Source organism: Phyllobates terribilis, unplaced genomic scaffold (genome assembly GCF_046119375.1).
Source record: "Phyllobates terribilis strain yellow unplaced genomic scaffold, ASM4611937v1 Scaffold_5__5_contigs__length_657084704, whole genome shotgun sequence".
In the NCBI taxonomy this organism is placed as follows: domain Eukaryota; kingdom Metazoa; phylum Chordata; class Amphibia; order Anura; family Dendrobatidae; genus Phyllobates; species Phyllobates terribilis.
The window spans coordinates 134,531,840-134,547,920 of NW_027362765.1; the positions used below are offsets into that span (position 1 = coordinate 134,531,840).

A 16,081-nucleotide genomic window follows, 5' to 3' on the forward strand; every position below is an offset into this window, starting at 1 on the left:
CGATCTGTCCCCCGGAAATGGGATGTATGTAGTGTATGCAGCTATCTGAGCTCAGTTCCACACTCCATCCTTACCCGGGAGTGGAATACCACACCTCTGGCTTGAGGTGTAATACCCCTGTAGCAGCCGAGTCCTCAGGGTGCTACACATCTATTTTACCAAAGTTGTTGAACGCCCTTTTTATAACTTATAGCATCCTAGTAAGACGACTTCCAAATTTTGACCTATAGACACACACCAAAGTTATCACATAGACAGACATAGGATCGGGTTGATGAACCCCACATTATATTAAAGTTTTATTTTTCTTTTTTTTATAAAAGAAAGAACCAAAATATGGAACCGCTCACAATGTTTACACAAAGCAAAATATTAGATTTAAATTTGTACAAAGCTGTAAAAAAAAAATATTAAAAAGTTGTAAAAGTCTACAGTCAAATCTACGAGACACCAGCCTTCCCCGATGCTACTTATAAGGCCCGGAGATCCGAGCACTTTTTCCAAAAGTTATTCACGGTTACAGGAGTTTGGCACTTTTAGGGCAGATTTGTCCAGCTCTACAAAACTGATGGGCTATCCTTAAGGGGGGTGTCCACTGCTTTATTAATGATGATTTATCGTTAGGATAAGTATGTAATAAACATCAGGGGGTCCAGATATTAGGGATCAGCTCCTAGTCTCTTCAATAGGAGCTGATCACCAGTTCACAGCGCATGGAGCAGTGGTGTTCCAGCCCTGTACACTGTGCACATCCCACTACGGAGGGTAATAACATTGATCAATGGAGTGCCAGGTGTCAGATGACCGATCTTAAGGCTATGTCATAAATATGGACAGCCCCTTTAAAATAGGACATGAATACTATAGTTGTGGTGGTCCATACTTAATATCTTAACATTGATCAATGGAGTGCCAGGTGTCAGATGACCGATCTTAAGGCTATGTCATAAATATGGACAGCCCCTTTAAAATAGGACATGAATACTATAGTTGTGGTGGTCCATACTTAATATCTTAACATTGATCAATGGAGTGCCAGGTGTCAGATGACCGATCTTAAGGCTATGTCATAAATATGGACAGCCCCTTTAAAATAGGACATGAATACTATTGTTGTGGTGGTCCATACTTAATATCTTAACATTGATCAATGGAGTGCCAGGTGTCAGATGACCGATCTTAAGGCTATGTCATAAATATGGACAGCCCCTTTAAAATAGGACATGAATACTATAGTTGTGGTGGTCCATACTTAATATCTTAAATGCAAAATGGCATTTAAATCCCGTCCCCAGAATCACACCCAAACCAACCACTTTTTGTTATGATTTGGCACGATTGTAAAAATTGGTAAGTATGGGGGTCTGATTCTCAGCACCCCCACTGATCAAGCTTTTGAAGTGTCAACCTCGTTATTTACGGGACACGGCTCAATACTTTAACTCCTGTCTGTATCTAGCACTGTAGCACAGAATCTCAGTTTCATTCACTTCAATCAGTAGATCGGCTTGGGTGCAAAGGTTTGGACCACCAGCAAACCGATATGCCTATACAAAAGAGAAGTCATCAATTTTGTAAAGGTGAAGGTTCCTGGTTTTATTTCAAGCTTAAAGGGGTTGTGTGGTACTTTAGATTACACCCACATGTATCCCCCTGGGGCCCCTAAGACTTTTTGTAAATACCTTCTGCTGTTGATAATGCCTGTGAGCGGTGCTATCGGTGGCCTCTCACAGGCATCACGTGACCCCCGGCTGCAGCCGGCTCTGACATTCGCTGATGTCACGACAAGTGCTGGCAGCAGCCGGGGCTCACAATCTTCCTGGTTCCAGGTGGATGCCAGGCTGTGGACGGGGTTACCCCCCGTGTCACACCCGTCATCCACCACGCGCTCTGCCACTCCCCATTCATTGGGAAAGCGTGCGGTGGATGCAGAGTGTGACGTGGGGGAGCAACCCCGCCCACAACCGGCCACCGATCGCGCCGCTCACAGGTAATAACAGCAACAGGAGGTATTTACAAAAAGTCTTAGGGACCTGGGGGGATACATGGGGGTGTAATCTAAAGTACCGCACAACCCCTTTAATAATTTCATCATTGAAAATTCTGCAACTTTCTGATAACTATGTTCCAATTCCTCACTATTTGTTCATTTTTCAGACACTGCAGCGAGTGTACAACATGAAAGACAGTCAGATTGAGAGAAATCCCCCTGTATACTGCTACATTAATGGTTGGGAGCAGTCAGGGGGATCTGATTGGTTCCCTTTAAGTCTCTAGATGTAAATTGGAGCCATCTTATTCATCGACAGCAAGGAGAGACTTAAATAAAAAGTTTGATGTTAGAACGCAAAGTAGATTAGAAAGTTGCGTTACCTTATACACTAGTTAAGCTTTATTTGTATCAAAAAAGCTAAATAAAAATAAACTTTCTTTAAGTGAATCCATTGTATAATATTTTGTGGTTTGATCTAAAATAAGCCCAAAATTCTGGACAGATTTCCTAATATATCTTTACGTTAGGTGGATCTCATCTGTGCTGACACAGAGCACTAGATCCACTGCACAGACGTAGACAAGTGACAATTCTGGTTGACTGCAGCCACAAGAGGGAGCCTAGGAGTCAGCGGTAGTCGGTTTGGGATATGTTCACATCCTCAGAATCAATTAAATTTTTTTGTTCAATCATAAAAACAGAAAATAACTCATATTTGCAAAGTATCTTTTACATGATGGGAGCCTGACAGCGCACATTGACTATATCAGGGTCCATCATTTCTTCAAAATTGAAAAAGACCCTGACGCTGTTTTTCTGGCTTCTTTGAAGGAAGCTGAGATGCAGATGTAAATGAAGCCTTATATAATAAACCTGTAGGTAGTGTGATCCCTCTAATGGCAGGCAGACACAATTTTATCATTTAAAAGGGGCTGTCTGATCACTAGGTATTAATAACTTATTCATAGAATTAGGTCATCAATTCCATGTTGGTGGGGGTCCGACTCAAAGCACTCCCTCCTATCAGCTGTTATAAGCGCAGGCAGCAGGTATATATAAACATTCAATGGGATTGCACTACGCAGTCACTCTCAATGTGTAGCGGCTGCTGCTGGGTACTGAAGATCAGCTCCTATTCTCTTGTTCATCTGTCGCTGCCGCCGAAGCCAATAACAGCTGATTGGAGTGGGTGCCAGTCATCGAACCCCCACCAATTTGATATTGATGACCTATTCTAAGGATAACTCATGTATATCATATGACTGGACAGCTCCTATAAACGTAAAACATTAATCAAATCTGGTTATTGGATCTGATGTTAAAATGTGGGGATTCACTTTAAAATGGAAATCTGTCACTAGGTTTTTGCTGTCCCCTCAGAGAACAGCATAAAGTAGGGGCAGAGATTCTGATTCCAGCAATATGTCACTTACTAGGCTTCGTGCTGTAGTTTTGGGGGGAAAAAAAAAACACAGTTCTGTTAGTCCTCTCAGTGATGAGCTCTGTGTAACCCCTCCAACACCACTTATTGGCAGCTTTCTGCCTATGCACAGTGTATACAGAAAGCTGCCAATCAGTGGTGGGGGCAGGGCTATGCAAACCTCATGAATTAGGAGGGCTACATGGCTGCAGGTTTACTAGCCCTCTAGTGATAATCTCCTGCTGATAAAACAGTGATTTTATGAAAACTACAGCAAGCAACCCAGTAAGTGACACATTGCTGGAATCGGGGTCTCTGTCTCTGCATTATGCTGCTCTCAGATCAGGTAGCAAAAACCTAGTGATAGAGTTTCTTTAAGGCTTTGGGTTACGGAAAGGAAATTCCATCTATTACTATTGAGCGATCACTAGCTACTGCGTGTGACGAGGAGGTAGATACAGTTCTGTTTGTATATTGGACGGTTCTGTTCACCCTCTTCTTCCTCAGAAGTACATTATATACAGCAAAGCCATTTAAAATCCTAGAAAGACGGAAGTAAGCTCCTATCCCAATCCTTCTGTACAAATTCCATTAAGTAAACTGCTGAATATGTGAAGCAGATCCTGCCAGGCTGGAAGAATCAGACGCTCTTAGTATTTTTCCAGCAGACATTTGAATTCTATTTCAAGGATTGGGTTATAGCAGTGACACCCAGCAATGCCATGCCAGTCTCCCCGAGCCGCTCTCTTAGAGGATCCATCAGCAATCCTGACCCATCTGTCTTAGTGAATACGTACATTCCCCATAGTATACAAATGCTGCAACATCTTCTCTTCGATCCCTGCTTAGTGCTGCTCCTCTATAATTCCTCCTGTAAATTATGAATAGATAGACAAGGGAAATGGTTACACTCATGTGTCAAAGGGTCTGTGCCATCCAATCTGTGCTGACAATATCAGACTGTGTATGGATACACCCTATTGACCAGGAGGAATAGTAACACTCAGTTATCAATCTATACATACATTTTCATGAAGAATAAAAAGGAGGAAAAGCACAATGCAGAATTTTAAAAAAGATGCTCCAGAATTGTTATGCCTCTGAAATGTAAGTATTTACTGAAACACAGGAGAGCTGACCAGTTGTGACCATCTACATTCTGCTACAGACATATCAGCTTATTTAAAAACACATTTTAATTTATATATATTATATTGTATCCACGCTGCTACTTAGATTTCATACAAAGAGCCTTAGCCCTGGACTGCATACACATATGGCCTCTTTTCATACCTCCCTGAGTTAAAGAGGACCTGCCACTTGCTCAAAAAAATTGAGTTAAATACCTGATAAAAATAAGCTGTGATGGACATTGGAGGAGTGAAAGCGCATGTCACCGGAGAAGACTGAAGAAACGCCCAGTTGACCTACAAACAGAGATTTCCCATACTGTGCTCCACAAAAAACAAATGTGAATATCTCTGCAATAGAGTGATGCAGTGAAAAATGGAAAAGAGCTGTAGAATCAGGGGAACTCAAGGATTTCTACAAGTGACAGGTCCCCTTTAAAAGGGTATTCCATCCAGAAGCATTTATCATTTATTCTTCGGACGGGGGAAAATGTTAGATCAGTCGTGTGGTCCATTTAAAGTTAATAAGGCTGGTAAAAAGAGCAGAATACTATACTCCGCTGTTTCCATCAATACCATAGACTTTGAATAGAGCGGCAGAACATTTGCTTGACCGACGCGGAATTAAAACCCCTCCTAATCGTGGTCTTGTAGCTGGGAGATCGGAAGGGGCAGCAGTGGTCCGAACACTAGCAATCTAGCATTCATTACTGAACCAGTGGATAAATCCTAAATTCTTCTGGCCGGAGTGCCCCCTTAAGCACAGTCATGCTTTTCTCTTACCAGTTCTTGAAGTAAATGCAAGCTATTTCAGCAGCAGTCTTGTCTGGCTGTTCATTCCAGGGGCTCCTCATCAGCCATCTTCCAGTCATTTACACTATTTAAGCAATCAGTCTATCTTGTCCAGAAATGAGCCGGAGCATTGTATTTCCAAAGCTCCTGCCTATGCAATCATCCCAGCAGCCTGTCCAGAGATGTTCTCAGCAGTCAATCTCAGCGGTCTATCACTTAGTGGCCAGGGACTGTCATCTCCCCATTCATCCCCGTTGTCAGTTTCTGTGCTAAAAAGAAAATAGTACAATACATAGCGTATAATAAAGCGTCTGCAGCAAAGCGATAATTCATTCCCCTCAACCTCTCGCTAAATAAGCCTTTGTGAGATCCTTTTCAGATACATTCCCCAGGATTGCTCAGTGCAATAGCAGGCAGAGTGGAAACAGTCCACGGTCCACACGGCGCAGCGTTACTTCTTGCAGATCTCTTCCAGTTTGGAAAACTTGGGGTCAAAATCATCCAAGAAGTGGAAGTCCATGGCGTTGTCTGGGAAGGTGAAAGAGTCCATTGACTCAATCCGCTCCAGCTCCCCCTCATAGGCATATGTGCGCGGCTTGTAAGTGCTTATTTCATCTTCGCCATCAATGCCCTGAAGTCGCTGGAAAGTAAAAAAGAGGTACAGTTATTAAAGGGGTTGTGCATTAATGGAGTTGGGGTCTCTTGTTTGGAATCCGCATCTCTCAGCCATAAAGTATTTTTCTGTACAGGACCTGTCTTGTCTGACAATTCACAGACAACCCATTGATTTGCATTGGTGCTGTGCACTACTTAATTTTCCCCTGTGGTGGCGCCGTAGAGAAATTGAACACTTGCGCTCAGGTTCATCCACAGATTACAGCTGATCACTGGGATCCAAACAGGCTGATTCTAGGGTTATCAGTTTATTGTAAAGAGATCCTTCTTCAAGTAGGGATTGTTAAAAGAGAACCATTATAGAGGTAATATTGCAAAGCGCTTGTTAAAAAAAGAAACTTTGCAATTTACCCCTTATCCTCCCCATTCTCAAAAACGGAGGAATTTTTATTTCTGCAGTTTACGGCTTGTTGCCAAAGTTACCAGCCACCTCAGAGGTGGCCTGTCTCTAGGCAAGAAGTGTGCACTTGCATGGTATGCTATACGGTTTGCAAGCGCTCCTCCGCTGTTCTGCACTCCTCCAGTGCTGCAGAGGCAAAGCTGCGTTTGCCAGTCACAGCGGAGAGCGCACAGTTTGGACTAGCAATGCAGCCATGTCACCAGTCCAGACTGACAGTCTTTAAGAGCGCACTGTTCCCCTGGCAAGCGTGAAGCTGTGATGTAGGGGGTCTGTAAGAGACAACCCATTTAAAATGGGGCAATATAGGTAGAGCCAGTGGACTGAGCCTACCAAGTTAAAAGGGAATGTGTAGTTTTAAATTTCTAACATGAGGTTAATGTGGGATTCTATGAGGTAAGACAAACATTGATTTATGGTGTGTGTTGGGTTCAAACAGCTTTCCCTAAATGAATCCCTATTTTTTAACATGGAGGAACCGTCCGTGAGTAGTGACTAACGTCACAGAAACCCAATTACAAAACTTATGTTTAGTCCAAAAAACGCATACCTTTGAGAAAAAAAAAATATTGTCGCCAATGATTGACAACTCTTAAGCCACGTTTTCTATTGTAATGGGTGATAATGTCCCATGTGCATTTGCCCCACAGACGGCATCCACCTTTTGTAACGATTTTTCTCATTACTTTTAGAGCCTCCAAAATTAAAAAGTAGATCTGCAAAAATTATAGGCTAGAATTTTTCATATTCATACTCCCCATGTCTGATCACTTCCATTTCCAGATTTACCTCTCTATTCTCCATCTTACTAGAAACCAAATGAGCTAAAAAATTCTGATCCTATCTTGATACCAAAAATGGGAAAAATCCCGAACATCATCAGATTTCAGCTTGTATTATGTGCTGCAGAGCTGACCTCTCCGATCAAGAACCTGGGCTGGAACTGACAAGCGGTGGCAGATCGCGGCATGCTGCGACACGCATGTGCCTTATACTAGGAGGCGTAAGCGTGTCCGGTTAGCACAGCATGACAACTGCTTTGATGGGTTTTATTACAGTCACCAGCTGTGCAAGGTGTGCATTCCTCCGCACTTGGACGTAATCCAGTAGTCATGACTCATGATAGTCGTACTTAACACTTAATGTGTCTGCTAATTGGGCATGTTATTAGCTTTTCCCATTGTTACTGAGGGCGATGGTGGGCGTACCCATAGGTGTAATGATCTAAACGAATCCATTGCTGGAAGGGTGTTAGGTTTATATAAGCCGGACGTAACTTGGCTCCGTTACCAATGAACAATCTCCGGGCTGTGGAAGGTGTAATTATGTGCAGAGCTAGCAAAAATGCCGCGTAGCAAAAAAGTTACTGTCTGGAGCCATCAAATCCGGTTCCTGCAGCTGTAATATTCGGAGACGCAGTAAACTGCTTATTATAGCAGATTAACTTTTAACAACTTGTAGCCTTTCTGATCTGTATGCCCCCAGTTGATGGTGCGCACCAAAAGTCCTATGCATCGTAAGGAGCGGAGCTGTGTGAGGTCTGCGACAATTTACACCCTTAAAGGGAATCTTTCAGAAGGATCCTAGTTGTCTATATGGGCACGCAGGTCATAGGAAGCTGACTAAAAGGATACCTTGATATTAGCGATCCGATGCCTTATTCCAGAGAAATCCACATTTTTCTTAATATGTAAAACTTTCCCAAGTATAATGGAGAACTTCTAATGATCAACCTCTTGTATGGAGACACAGTACACACTTCCAATCCCGACTCTTAAAGGATGTGTCCTTTTTTGGGAAACACCACTTCCTTGCTCATACTATAAAGCCACACCAGAGATGTAGTTTTTAAGGCTTTTAATCATTGCCACATCACAGCAGAAAAAAAAATGCAGCTGTCCATAGGTTTTATGAATGGCTTGTCAGTGTGAAAATTGGAAAAAGAAGAGAAAGAAACACTGTTCTTCTGCTGTAGCTGAATAGTGAAGGCTGCAGCCGATCAGGGGCTGCAGCAATCACAGGACGTGTTTATACCAGATGACTGGCAGGGGGCACAGCACTGAGATCAGAGGTGAGTATAGAGTTTTTCTTTCCATTTATGCTGTACCATGGGGCCATTAATAAAGGGTTGTCCACTGCCTTAAATGCAGCATTGTTGCAGTCCCCTGCACAGTGGACTATACAGAAAAAGAGTAATAACAGACCTTAGTTCTTTTCTTTTTGTATCACTGGGTTTCCAAAAGTCAAACCCTCACCAATCCTAATACTATGGCATTCCAACATACAAGCAATATGCTATAATCTATTGAGGGAATCTCCTTTACATCACACTTGCTTCAATGGATCCAGTACATCCTTATATAACAGTTACCCAGATTTTTGCTTACCTGACTGAGCATGTCTCCAATTTTCTCTACAAACACATTGTCGTATCTGTTTTTAATGGATCCACTTCTTACATATTTGGCATTCTAGAATTGAAACAATTCATTAGTAACAAACGTACTAGGATTTTACAACCAATCAGGACATGGAAGGTAAATACAGAAGTGATTACGTTCTACCTGTCTATAGTTCAAAGATTGTTATAGTACAAGGCACTTAGATGCTTTAGGTATTGGCAATGTTCATTTCCTTTACTGTGAGGACATCTAGTGGTCAAAAAAGGAATTGCATACAATACATTGCAGTTTCATACAGTGAAGCTCAGCATTGGCTTGTTGTAACAGGAGAAATTTGCATTTTATCAGCTCGATCACAAATACCAAAAAATGTGTACATGTCTTATGTCACTTTCTGCAGATCATCCTTTTTCACCTTTTTGTATAGATGTGATAGGCCATATTCACACATTACAGTTATGGTGCTTTTTTGTGCCATGTTACTAAGCAGACATGCTTGCAGAATTAAATAAATTATGCTGTTAGAAGATTGTTTCTATCATCTCACTGCATGCTTTTGGCAATGAACACCAACTTATTTGCACTTTGCCAGAACGGCACTTACAGGATACCAGAACTGTGCATCTCTAAAGGACATTCAAGCCATTGCGCAGACATTATGCATCTAGGTGGCAGTCTCTATAGTTTAGTACTTTATGTGACTGATGTTCTCATCTACAACACATAGGGAATGTATGAAAGCAAGAAATGACTACCTGATGCCACGTGCCATTTTGGCTCTGCATGGTTTGGTTTCCCTACAATGGAAGATAAAAGGTTAAATATTGTACAATGCAAACAGATTTCACATCAAACCAGACTATGAATAAATACTTAAAGAGAATCTGAGCACAGCATAAAGTACAAGCAGAAACCATAATTTCAATGCAGCGTCATTTACTGGGCTTCGTACTATAGTTTTGATAAAATAATGCTGCATCTGCTGCAGCTCTGCTAGTCTTCTTAGTGATTATCTCTTGTTATGTAGTCCTTGAGATTAATGAGCTCTGTTATCCCTGCACCCCACCACTAAATGGCAGCTTTCTTCTGTCAATGCGCAGTGTAGACAGAAAGCGGTTAAAGGGGCTGTACACTACTATTAATAATTGGCCAATCTATTTTTATGATGAAAAGAAGTGTCTTTGTAAATATCTTGCGTTGCTGTCACTGCCTGTGAGCGGCGCTATCACTGGCCGCTCACAGGCATCACGTGACTCCCCGCTGACGTCACGTCAAGTGAGGCGTGACATCAGTGACGCGGTCCCCGCGGTGGATACTGGACTGTGGGCGGTGTTACCCTGCGCGTCACACATAGCATCCACCGCGTGCTTTCCCAATGAATGGGGAGAGGGAGAGCACGTGGTGGATGCTGGGTGTGACGCGCGGGGTAACCCCACCCACAACCCAGCAGCCACCAGTGGAACGCAGTAGTGAGTCACCCCCAGCTGCATCCAGAACTTGACGTGACGTTAGCGGATGTCAGCACCGGCTGCAGCCGGGGGTCACGTGATGCCTGTGAGTGGCCAGTGATCGCGCCGCTCACACGCAGTAACAGCAGCACAAGGTATTTATAAAGAAACTTATTTTCAACATAAAAATAGATTGGCTAATTATTAATAGTAGTGGACAACCCCTATAATTATCAGTAGTGGAGATGGGACTATAAGAGCTCTTCAATGTGAAGACTAGCAGAGCTGCAGAAGAACGCGAGTCATCAAAACTACAGCAAGGAGCCCAGTAAGTGACCCAGCGCAGGAATTACGGTTTCTGAGTCTATTTTACGCTGCCCTCAAATTGGGAAAGATAAACCTGGTGACAGATTGTCTTTAAAGGCAGAGTGAGTCCATCAGAGATGGTGGCACATGACTATGCAGCTACACAGAACAGGCACCTGTCCCCTTTAATTACATCATAAAATTTGCTGCACCTTATGTATCTTTTATGGGTCCATTATATCACGCAAGAGACTAGATCTACAAAGGGGGTAGTCAGTCATTTAAGATCACTCCTCCTTTTAAATACTTTATGCTTATGGGTAAGCCGTCCATATTGGAGAATTGCTAAAGATGTCATTCACCCGTTAATATCCACCAGTCATTACTGGAGGCTTACCTGTGCCCAGGTCGGATTTGGCCCTGTGCGCTTAGAGCCAGATTGTAAGAGTCCAGCACCATCCTGGTAATAAAAAAGCAAACATGTTTCCCAATGTATAATTCATCTTATTTACTTAAAGAGGCTATCCAGTCATATAATCTTGATGATTTATCTTCAAGATGGGTCATCATTATCAGATTGGTAAGGGTGTTGTACCTCATCATATGACTGAAAAAAAACATTTAGCTATTTGACTGTAGTAATAGTAACCAGTAGAATTGTGAATGCTGCTCTGGGCTACAGATGTAAAAAATTTACTTACAGGGGTTGTCCAAGACTATTTTTTTTTCTACTATGGGCCTAAAAACAGGCAGGTATTTGTTAACAGAGAGAGGCAACTACCTGCCAGCTTTACCCTATGCAAGTGATTAAGCTGCTTCACGTCAACAGAGTGAATCATCTTCTTCCAAACTGCTCTGCCAACGGGGTGTGACTGCTAACATCATGCTGATTGACAGCTGTTTCCCCGCAGTTAGGCAGGAGGGAGCCGGCTGTCAATCAGCATCACATTGGCAGTTACAACCCGTCAACAAAGCAGAGCGAAAGAGAAGTCGCTGCTCTGTCGACATGATGTCAGCGGAAGTCGCAAAATTGCGAGCAGGAGCTACCAGAGCAGTATATAAGGCTCTCTCATTTTCTACAGTATTAACCATGACTTGGATTTCAGCAGGGGGGCATAGTAAAACATAGAATTTTCCTTCACTGGAAGAAGGAAGACAAGAGGCCAGGGAAGTGATTGTGTATATTTATATGCAGCATACAGTATGTGTTGAATAAAATAGCTAATCATTGATTAGACGTTAGAAAACTATGCTGCAGCTTCCCATAAAAGCAGGATCAGCAGCTCTGAAGCACAAACAAGTAAAATGCCATACAAGAGAACATGATCATATGCAAATGTTATTATTTGGAGGCACAGCGCACAAGCTAGCTATTTGCTGATGCCAGGTCACACTCACCGCTTTCCAGGACTGATGAGGTGTCCGTGCTATGGGGGATCGCCCAACTCCATCCTAATGCAAGAAAGTGTGACATTTGTTATAAGTGTGGTCTATGACTTGTGAAGTGGTAAAACACCAATATGCCAGACACTCACTGTTTCCCAGGAGGAATACTGAGGCCTCTGTAGTGTGCTCGAAAGGGTTCGTCCAACTGCTTCTTTATCCTGCAATTAAGGAGCATAATGTTGAAGCAGATGTGTGGTTGTCTAAAGTGATAGGCAGTACAGGGTATTTCTATGGGTAATGCTCGCTTGCCTGCTTATATGTTCGGCAGCTTTTGATCACTACTCAATTAAGGTAAATCCACTTCAAGCCTCGCCCAAAGTATAATATTAATTGTGTGATCATCTATGTTCAGGTCTCCCCTGCTTCCTGCTAGCCAGTGAACGGTGCGCTCCTGAAGACTGACAATTCAGATTAGTGGCACGGTAGCCACTGGTCAAAACTATGCTTCAGAGAAGCAATCTGGCCAGCTTCAGAGCTGCGCTTACAAGCTATATACCAAACACCTTGCAAATGCGCACTCCTTGCCTGAGAGACCGGCCACCTCTCATAGACGGATATGAAAAACAGGAAGAAGCAGAGTTTAAAGATTAAAAATGTATAATGTTTATTAGTCAATAGTTAAAAAAGATAGTGTATAAAGACAGATGAACAACATGTCAGCCTTAAGACATCAAAACCACAAATGATTATATATAAAAAGGTATATAGCAAGTGCTGTTAGGTAAAAGAAACCCAAGTACAGTCAGTATGCCGTCAAGCACAAAGGACATGTTTGAACAGGGTAATCACTCATAGTCTATAGCTGGGGAGGGTTGGTCTTACCAGGGTAGCAGAGAAGGCTCAGGCTGAAAGGCAAGATGGATAATGGCAGTCCCAAAGCACGTTTCACATATTTAGTTGTTGTTTTATCAAGGGAATGTAGTGAAACGCACGTCGGGGCTGACGTTATCCATTCTGCCTGTCAACCTGAGCCTTCTCTGCCACCCTGGTAAGACCAACCCTCCCCAGCTATAGACTATGAGTGATTACCGTGTTCAAACATGTCCTTTGTTCTTGACAGCACACTGACTGTACTTGGGTTTGGGTTTCTCTTACCTTTAAGCATTTGCTATATACCCTATATATAATAATTTGTGGTTTTGAGGTCTTAAGGCTGTCTTTATACACTATCTTTTTTAACTATTGACAAACATTATGGAAGTTTTTATCTTTATACTCTGATTCCTCCTGTTTTCATATCAGTATTTTGAGTTGGTTCTTCCATCCACTGCACTAATTTTGTGCAGTGCTTCACAATCTTTTTGACATGCAACTGGGTTGTTTGCTATTAACCTCTCAGACTGCAGAAGTGTCCAGTAACCTTGTCAATGAGCAGTAAAGAATAAAGTGAAAAAAATCCCTACGTTGTTGAGAACAAAGAAAAATTTTAATAGGATGTAAATTGCAAAGTTCCTCGTTTTTACAGTAGCCACAACCCATTTAAAACTTTCCCTCAACCATGCTTTACCCTCCAGCTTTGCTCGTTCAGTGTACACTAATGCTAATGCTAAGCTTGTACTTAAAGAACTGACAGGTGTGAACACACTCTAATATATGGTATACAGCAAGTCATGATTCCAATATGCGGCGCTCCTAGTAAGGTCTCGTACAAGGCAATAGCACATCCCTGTCCAAAATAGTACTCCCATAAATGAGTATGGGGTCTTTACTGCACCTATGAAGGTCTCGGATCTCATACAGAGGCATACAGAGTTATCAGGAAAAAACGTCATGGCATGCTCTATGTGATATGGAAAATACTACAATATGTAGCAGAGAATGGTGCAGGACTGTGCCCATACACCTGAACATGAGGTCAAAAACATGAGACCCCAATTTATTAAGACCAGTGATATCCTCGCCGGTCTTGATGAGGGGACGAGTTGAAGTCAGACGCTCCTTATTCAGTAAGAGGAGCACGCCTCTTAATGAATTAGAAGCGTCTTAACGACTGGAGTGAGATTTTTGGTGTAGACAATGCCACAGCTCATCATGAATTAGACAAGCTCTGGTTTCATGCCTCCGCTGCGTCTCCACCCCAGATCCACCCATTTAGGCAGCGTTGCGAGAAACTGGATTGAAAAAGCCAAAAAGAGCAACATTTTTGCGACTTTATTCAAAAGAGATTTGCCCCAGAATTTTGCTAAATTGCTTTGATGAATTGGGGCCATAACATTTACAAAATTGGCATAATGTTACCTTTACGCCAAGATCCATATTACCATTTCCATTAGCCAAGAGAACAGCCGGGGATGCCTGATAGTATAAAAAGAATATAGCATTAATCATTATTATATTATTTAAGTATTATTTTTATTTAATAATTATATTTAATTAAATTAATTATGCTTTTGATTATTATATATTATAAATAGGACACATTTCCATTTATACTAATGAAGTTCTAGAAAAAAAAAAAATTGTAAACCAGAAGAATTACAATGGGCCTGATCTTCCGCAACATTTGGGAATAGTAGATCGGAGAAGGGAGGGAGTCCTGCTGCTGTTCTGCTACACAGTCATACAAATGCAATTATGGTACTACAGTTCTACCACCGAAAGCACCCCTGAACCACTCCCTCTTGTGGGACTCAGCACAGAAAGGGTCTAAAAAACATAATAAATAGTGTGCAAGTCATAAAAGATTTTTTGGGAGAAAATTGCATCTAAATTCTGATGCATTTAGCTAGTTAAGTCTCCTGCATTAATTATATAATTTTGACCATTTATTCCTGAATATTTGAGAATCCCATGCATACACCTTCGATGCCTGGTACAAGTAATGTTACTGCACTGTTATTTTATTAGACTTGGATTAAAAATCCAAATGGCCTGTGTTAGTGAATCAGGGCCTGCAATATGTTAGCTATATGCCACCTGGTGGTGACAAGAAAACGCAGCGCCACCGAGTGGTCACATTATCACAATACAATATCTTATCAGATTAGTCACATTTTATACTTTGTGGTTTCTTTTCCAACATTTGGGGCCTGCATAATCAGGGTTGTGGAGTCAGTAAGCCAAACCACTGACTCAGATTCCTCAATTTCCCTGAGTTCCGACTCAGACTAACTCCACAGCCCGGCCTCACTACTGAGCGTGTACATAAAGTGCAGCACAGATTCATATCAACTAAAAGCCAAGATCCTTAGATCAGGAACAGGACAGACATTTATAGGACATTTCATAACTTTCCCAAATTCTTATGAAAACATTTACAGCACATACTACATTATTTATTATTAGTTATGAGTGACTACGTTTTGTTAACCCTTTCGCCAAGTATGCTCGGGCGAGCACCGAGTAGTTACAGCTGCTCAGTGTTATGTTTGAATCGCTCCCGTGTGAATGATTTGCGACTTTGACAGCTTTATTACATGTGAGGAATGTGTAAGAAATAGACATTCCTCACATGTATTAAAACTGTCAAACACAGTTGCAAATCATGCCCACGGGAGCGATTCAACCATATCACCGAGCAGCTGTAACTACTCGGTGCTCGCCCGCGCATACTCAGCGAAAGGGTTAACAAAACATACTCTCTCATCACTATTTATTATATATTGTCGGAGCCAGTCCACTTTATCCCGACCCCACCAAAATTGCCCAAAATGTAATATTTCCCTGCTCTACTGAAACATAAAAAGAGTTCCCGTCTTCCCAACTATTTACTAGTCTCATCTTGATTTTGAGAACATCCAGCATGTCTCTTTCTAGAACTCAAATTTGAGCGTGAAAGGCCACTCTAAAGGCCAGTTAGGTGGACACCCATCTCTCATGTTTATGGCACATCCAGCTTGTCAGTGAAAGCAGCTGACCTCTAGTAGGACTGTATGAAACAACCTTCAAGGCCATGCTGAAATGCAATTATTATTTGAGAGACTTCATTGATTGCAATAGCACAGCTACACAGCTGGTAAGGTAAGAAATAAGAGCACTGAGTATAGTCTATTCTGTTGCAATCCTGATGCCAAAAAATACAACGAAGAGGCAGAAGCCAATTCTTCTAATTTTAGGGGAAAACATTAATTTC

The 16,081-nt window shown here is 42.0% G+C and overlaps 1 protein-coding gene across 1 annotated transcript in view; it reads right to left on the minus strand.

Annotated features, from left to right (window-relative positions):
- Positions 1-261: 261 nt before the first annotated feature.
- Positions 262-16,081, minus strand: part of CDH26 (cadherin 26) — a 98,036-nt gene continuing 82,216 nt past the window's right edge. The window contains exons 14-20 of the mRNA XM_073683025.1: positions 14,248-14,304; positions 12,099-12,167; positions 11,962-12,015; positions 10,961-11,023; positions 9,565-9,606; positions 8,795-8,878; positions 262-5,975 (exon numbers count right to left, since the gene is read on the minus strand). Of these exons, the coding sequence (XP_073539126.1) occupies positions 5,787-5,975; positions 8,795-8,878; positions 9,565-9,606; positions 10,961-11,023; positions 11,962-12,015; positions 12,099-12,167; positions 14,248-14,304 (558 nt within the window). The 3' untranslated portion in view covers positions 262-5,786. The remainder of the gene's footprint in view (positions 5,976-8,794; positions 8,879-9,564; positions 9,607-10,960; positions 11,024-11,961; positions 12,016-12,098; positions 12,168-14,247; positions 14,305-16,081) is intronic.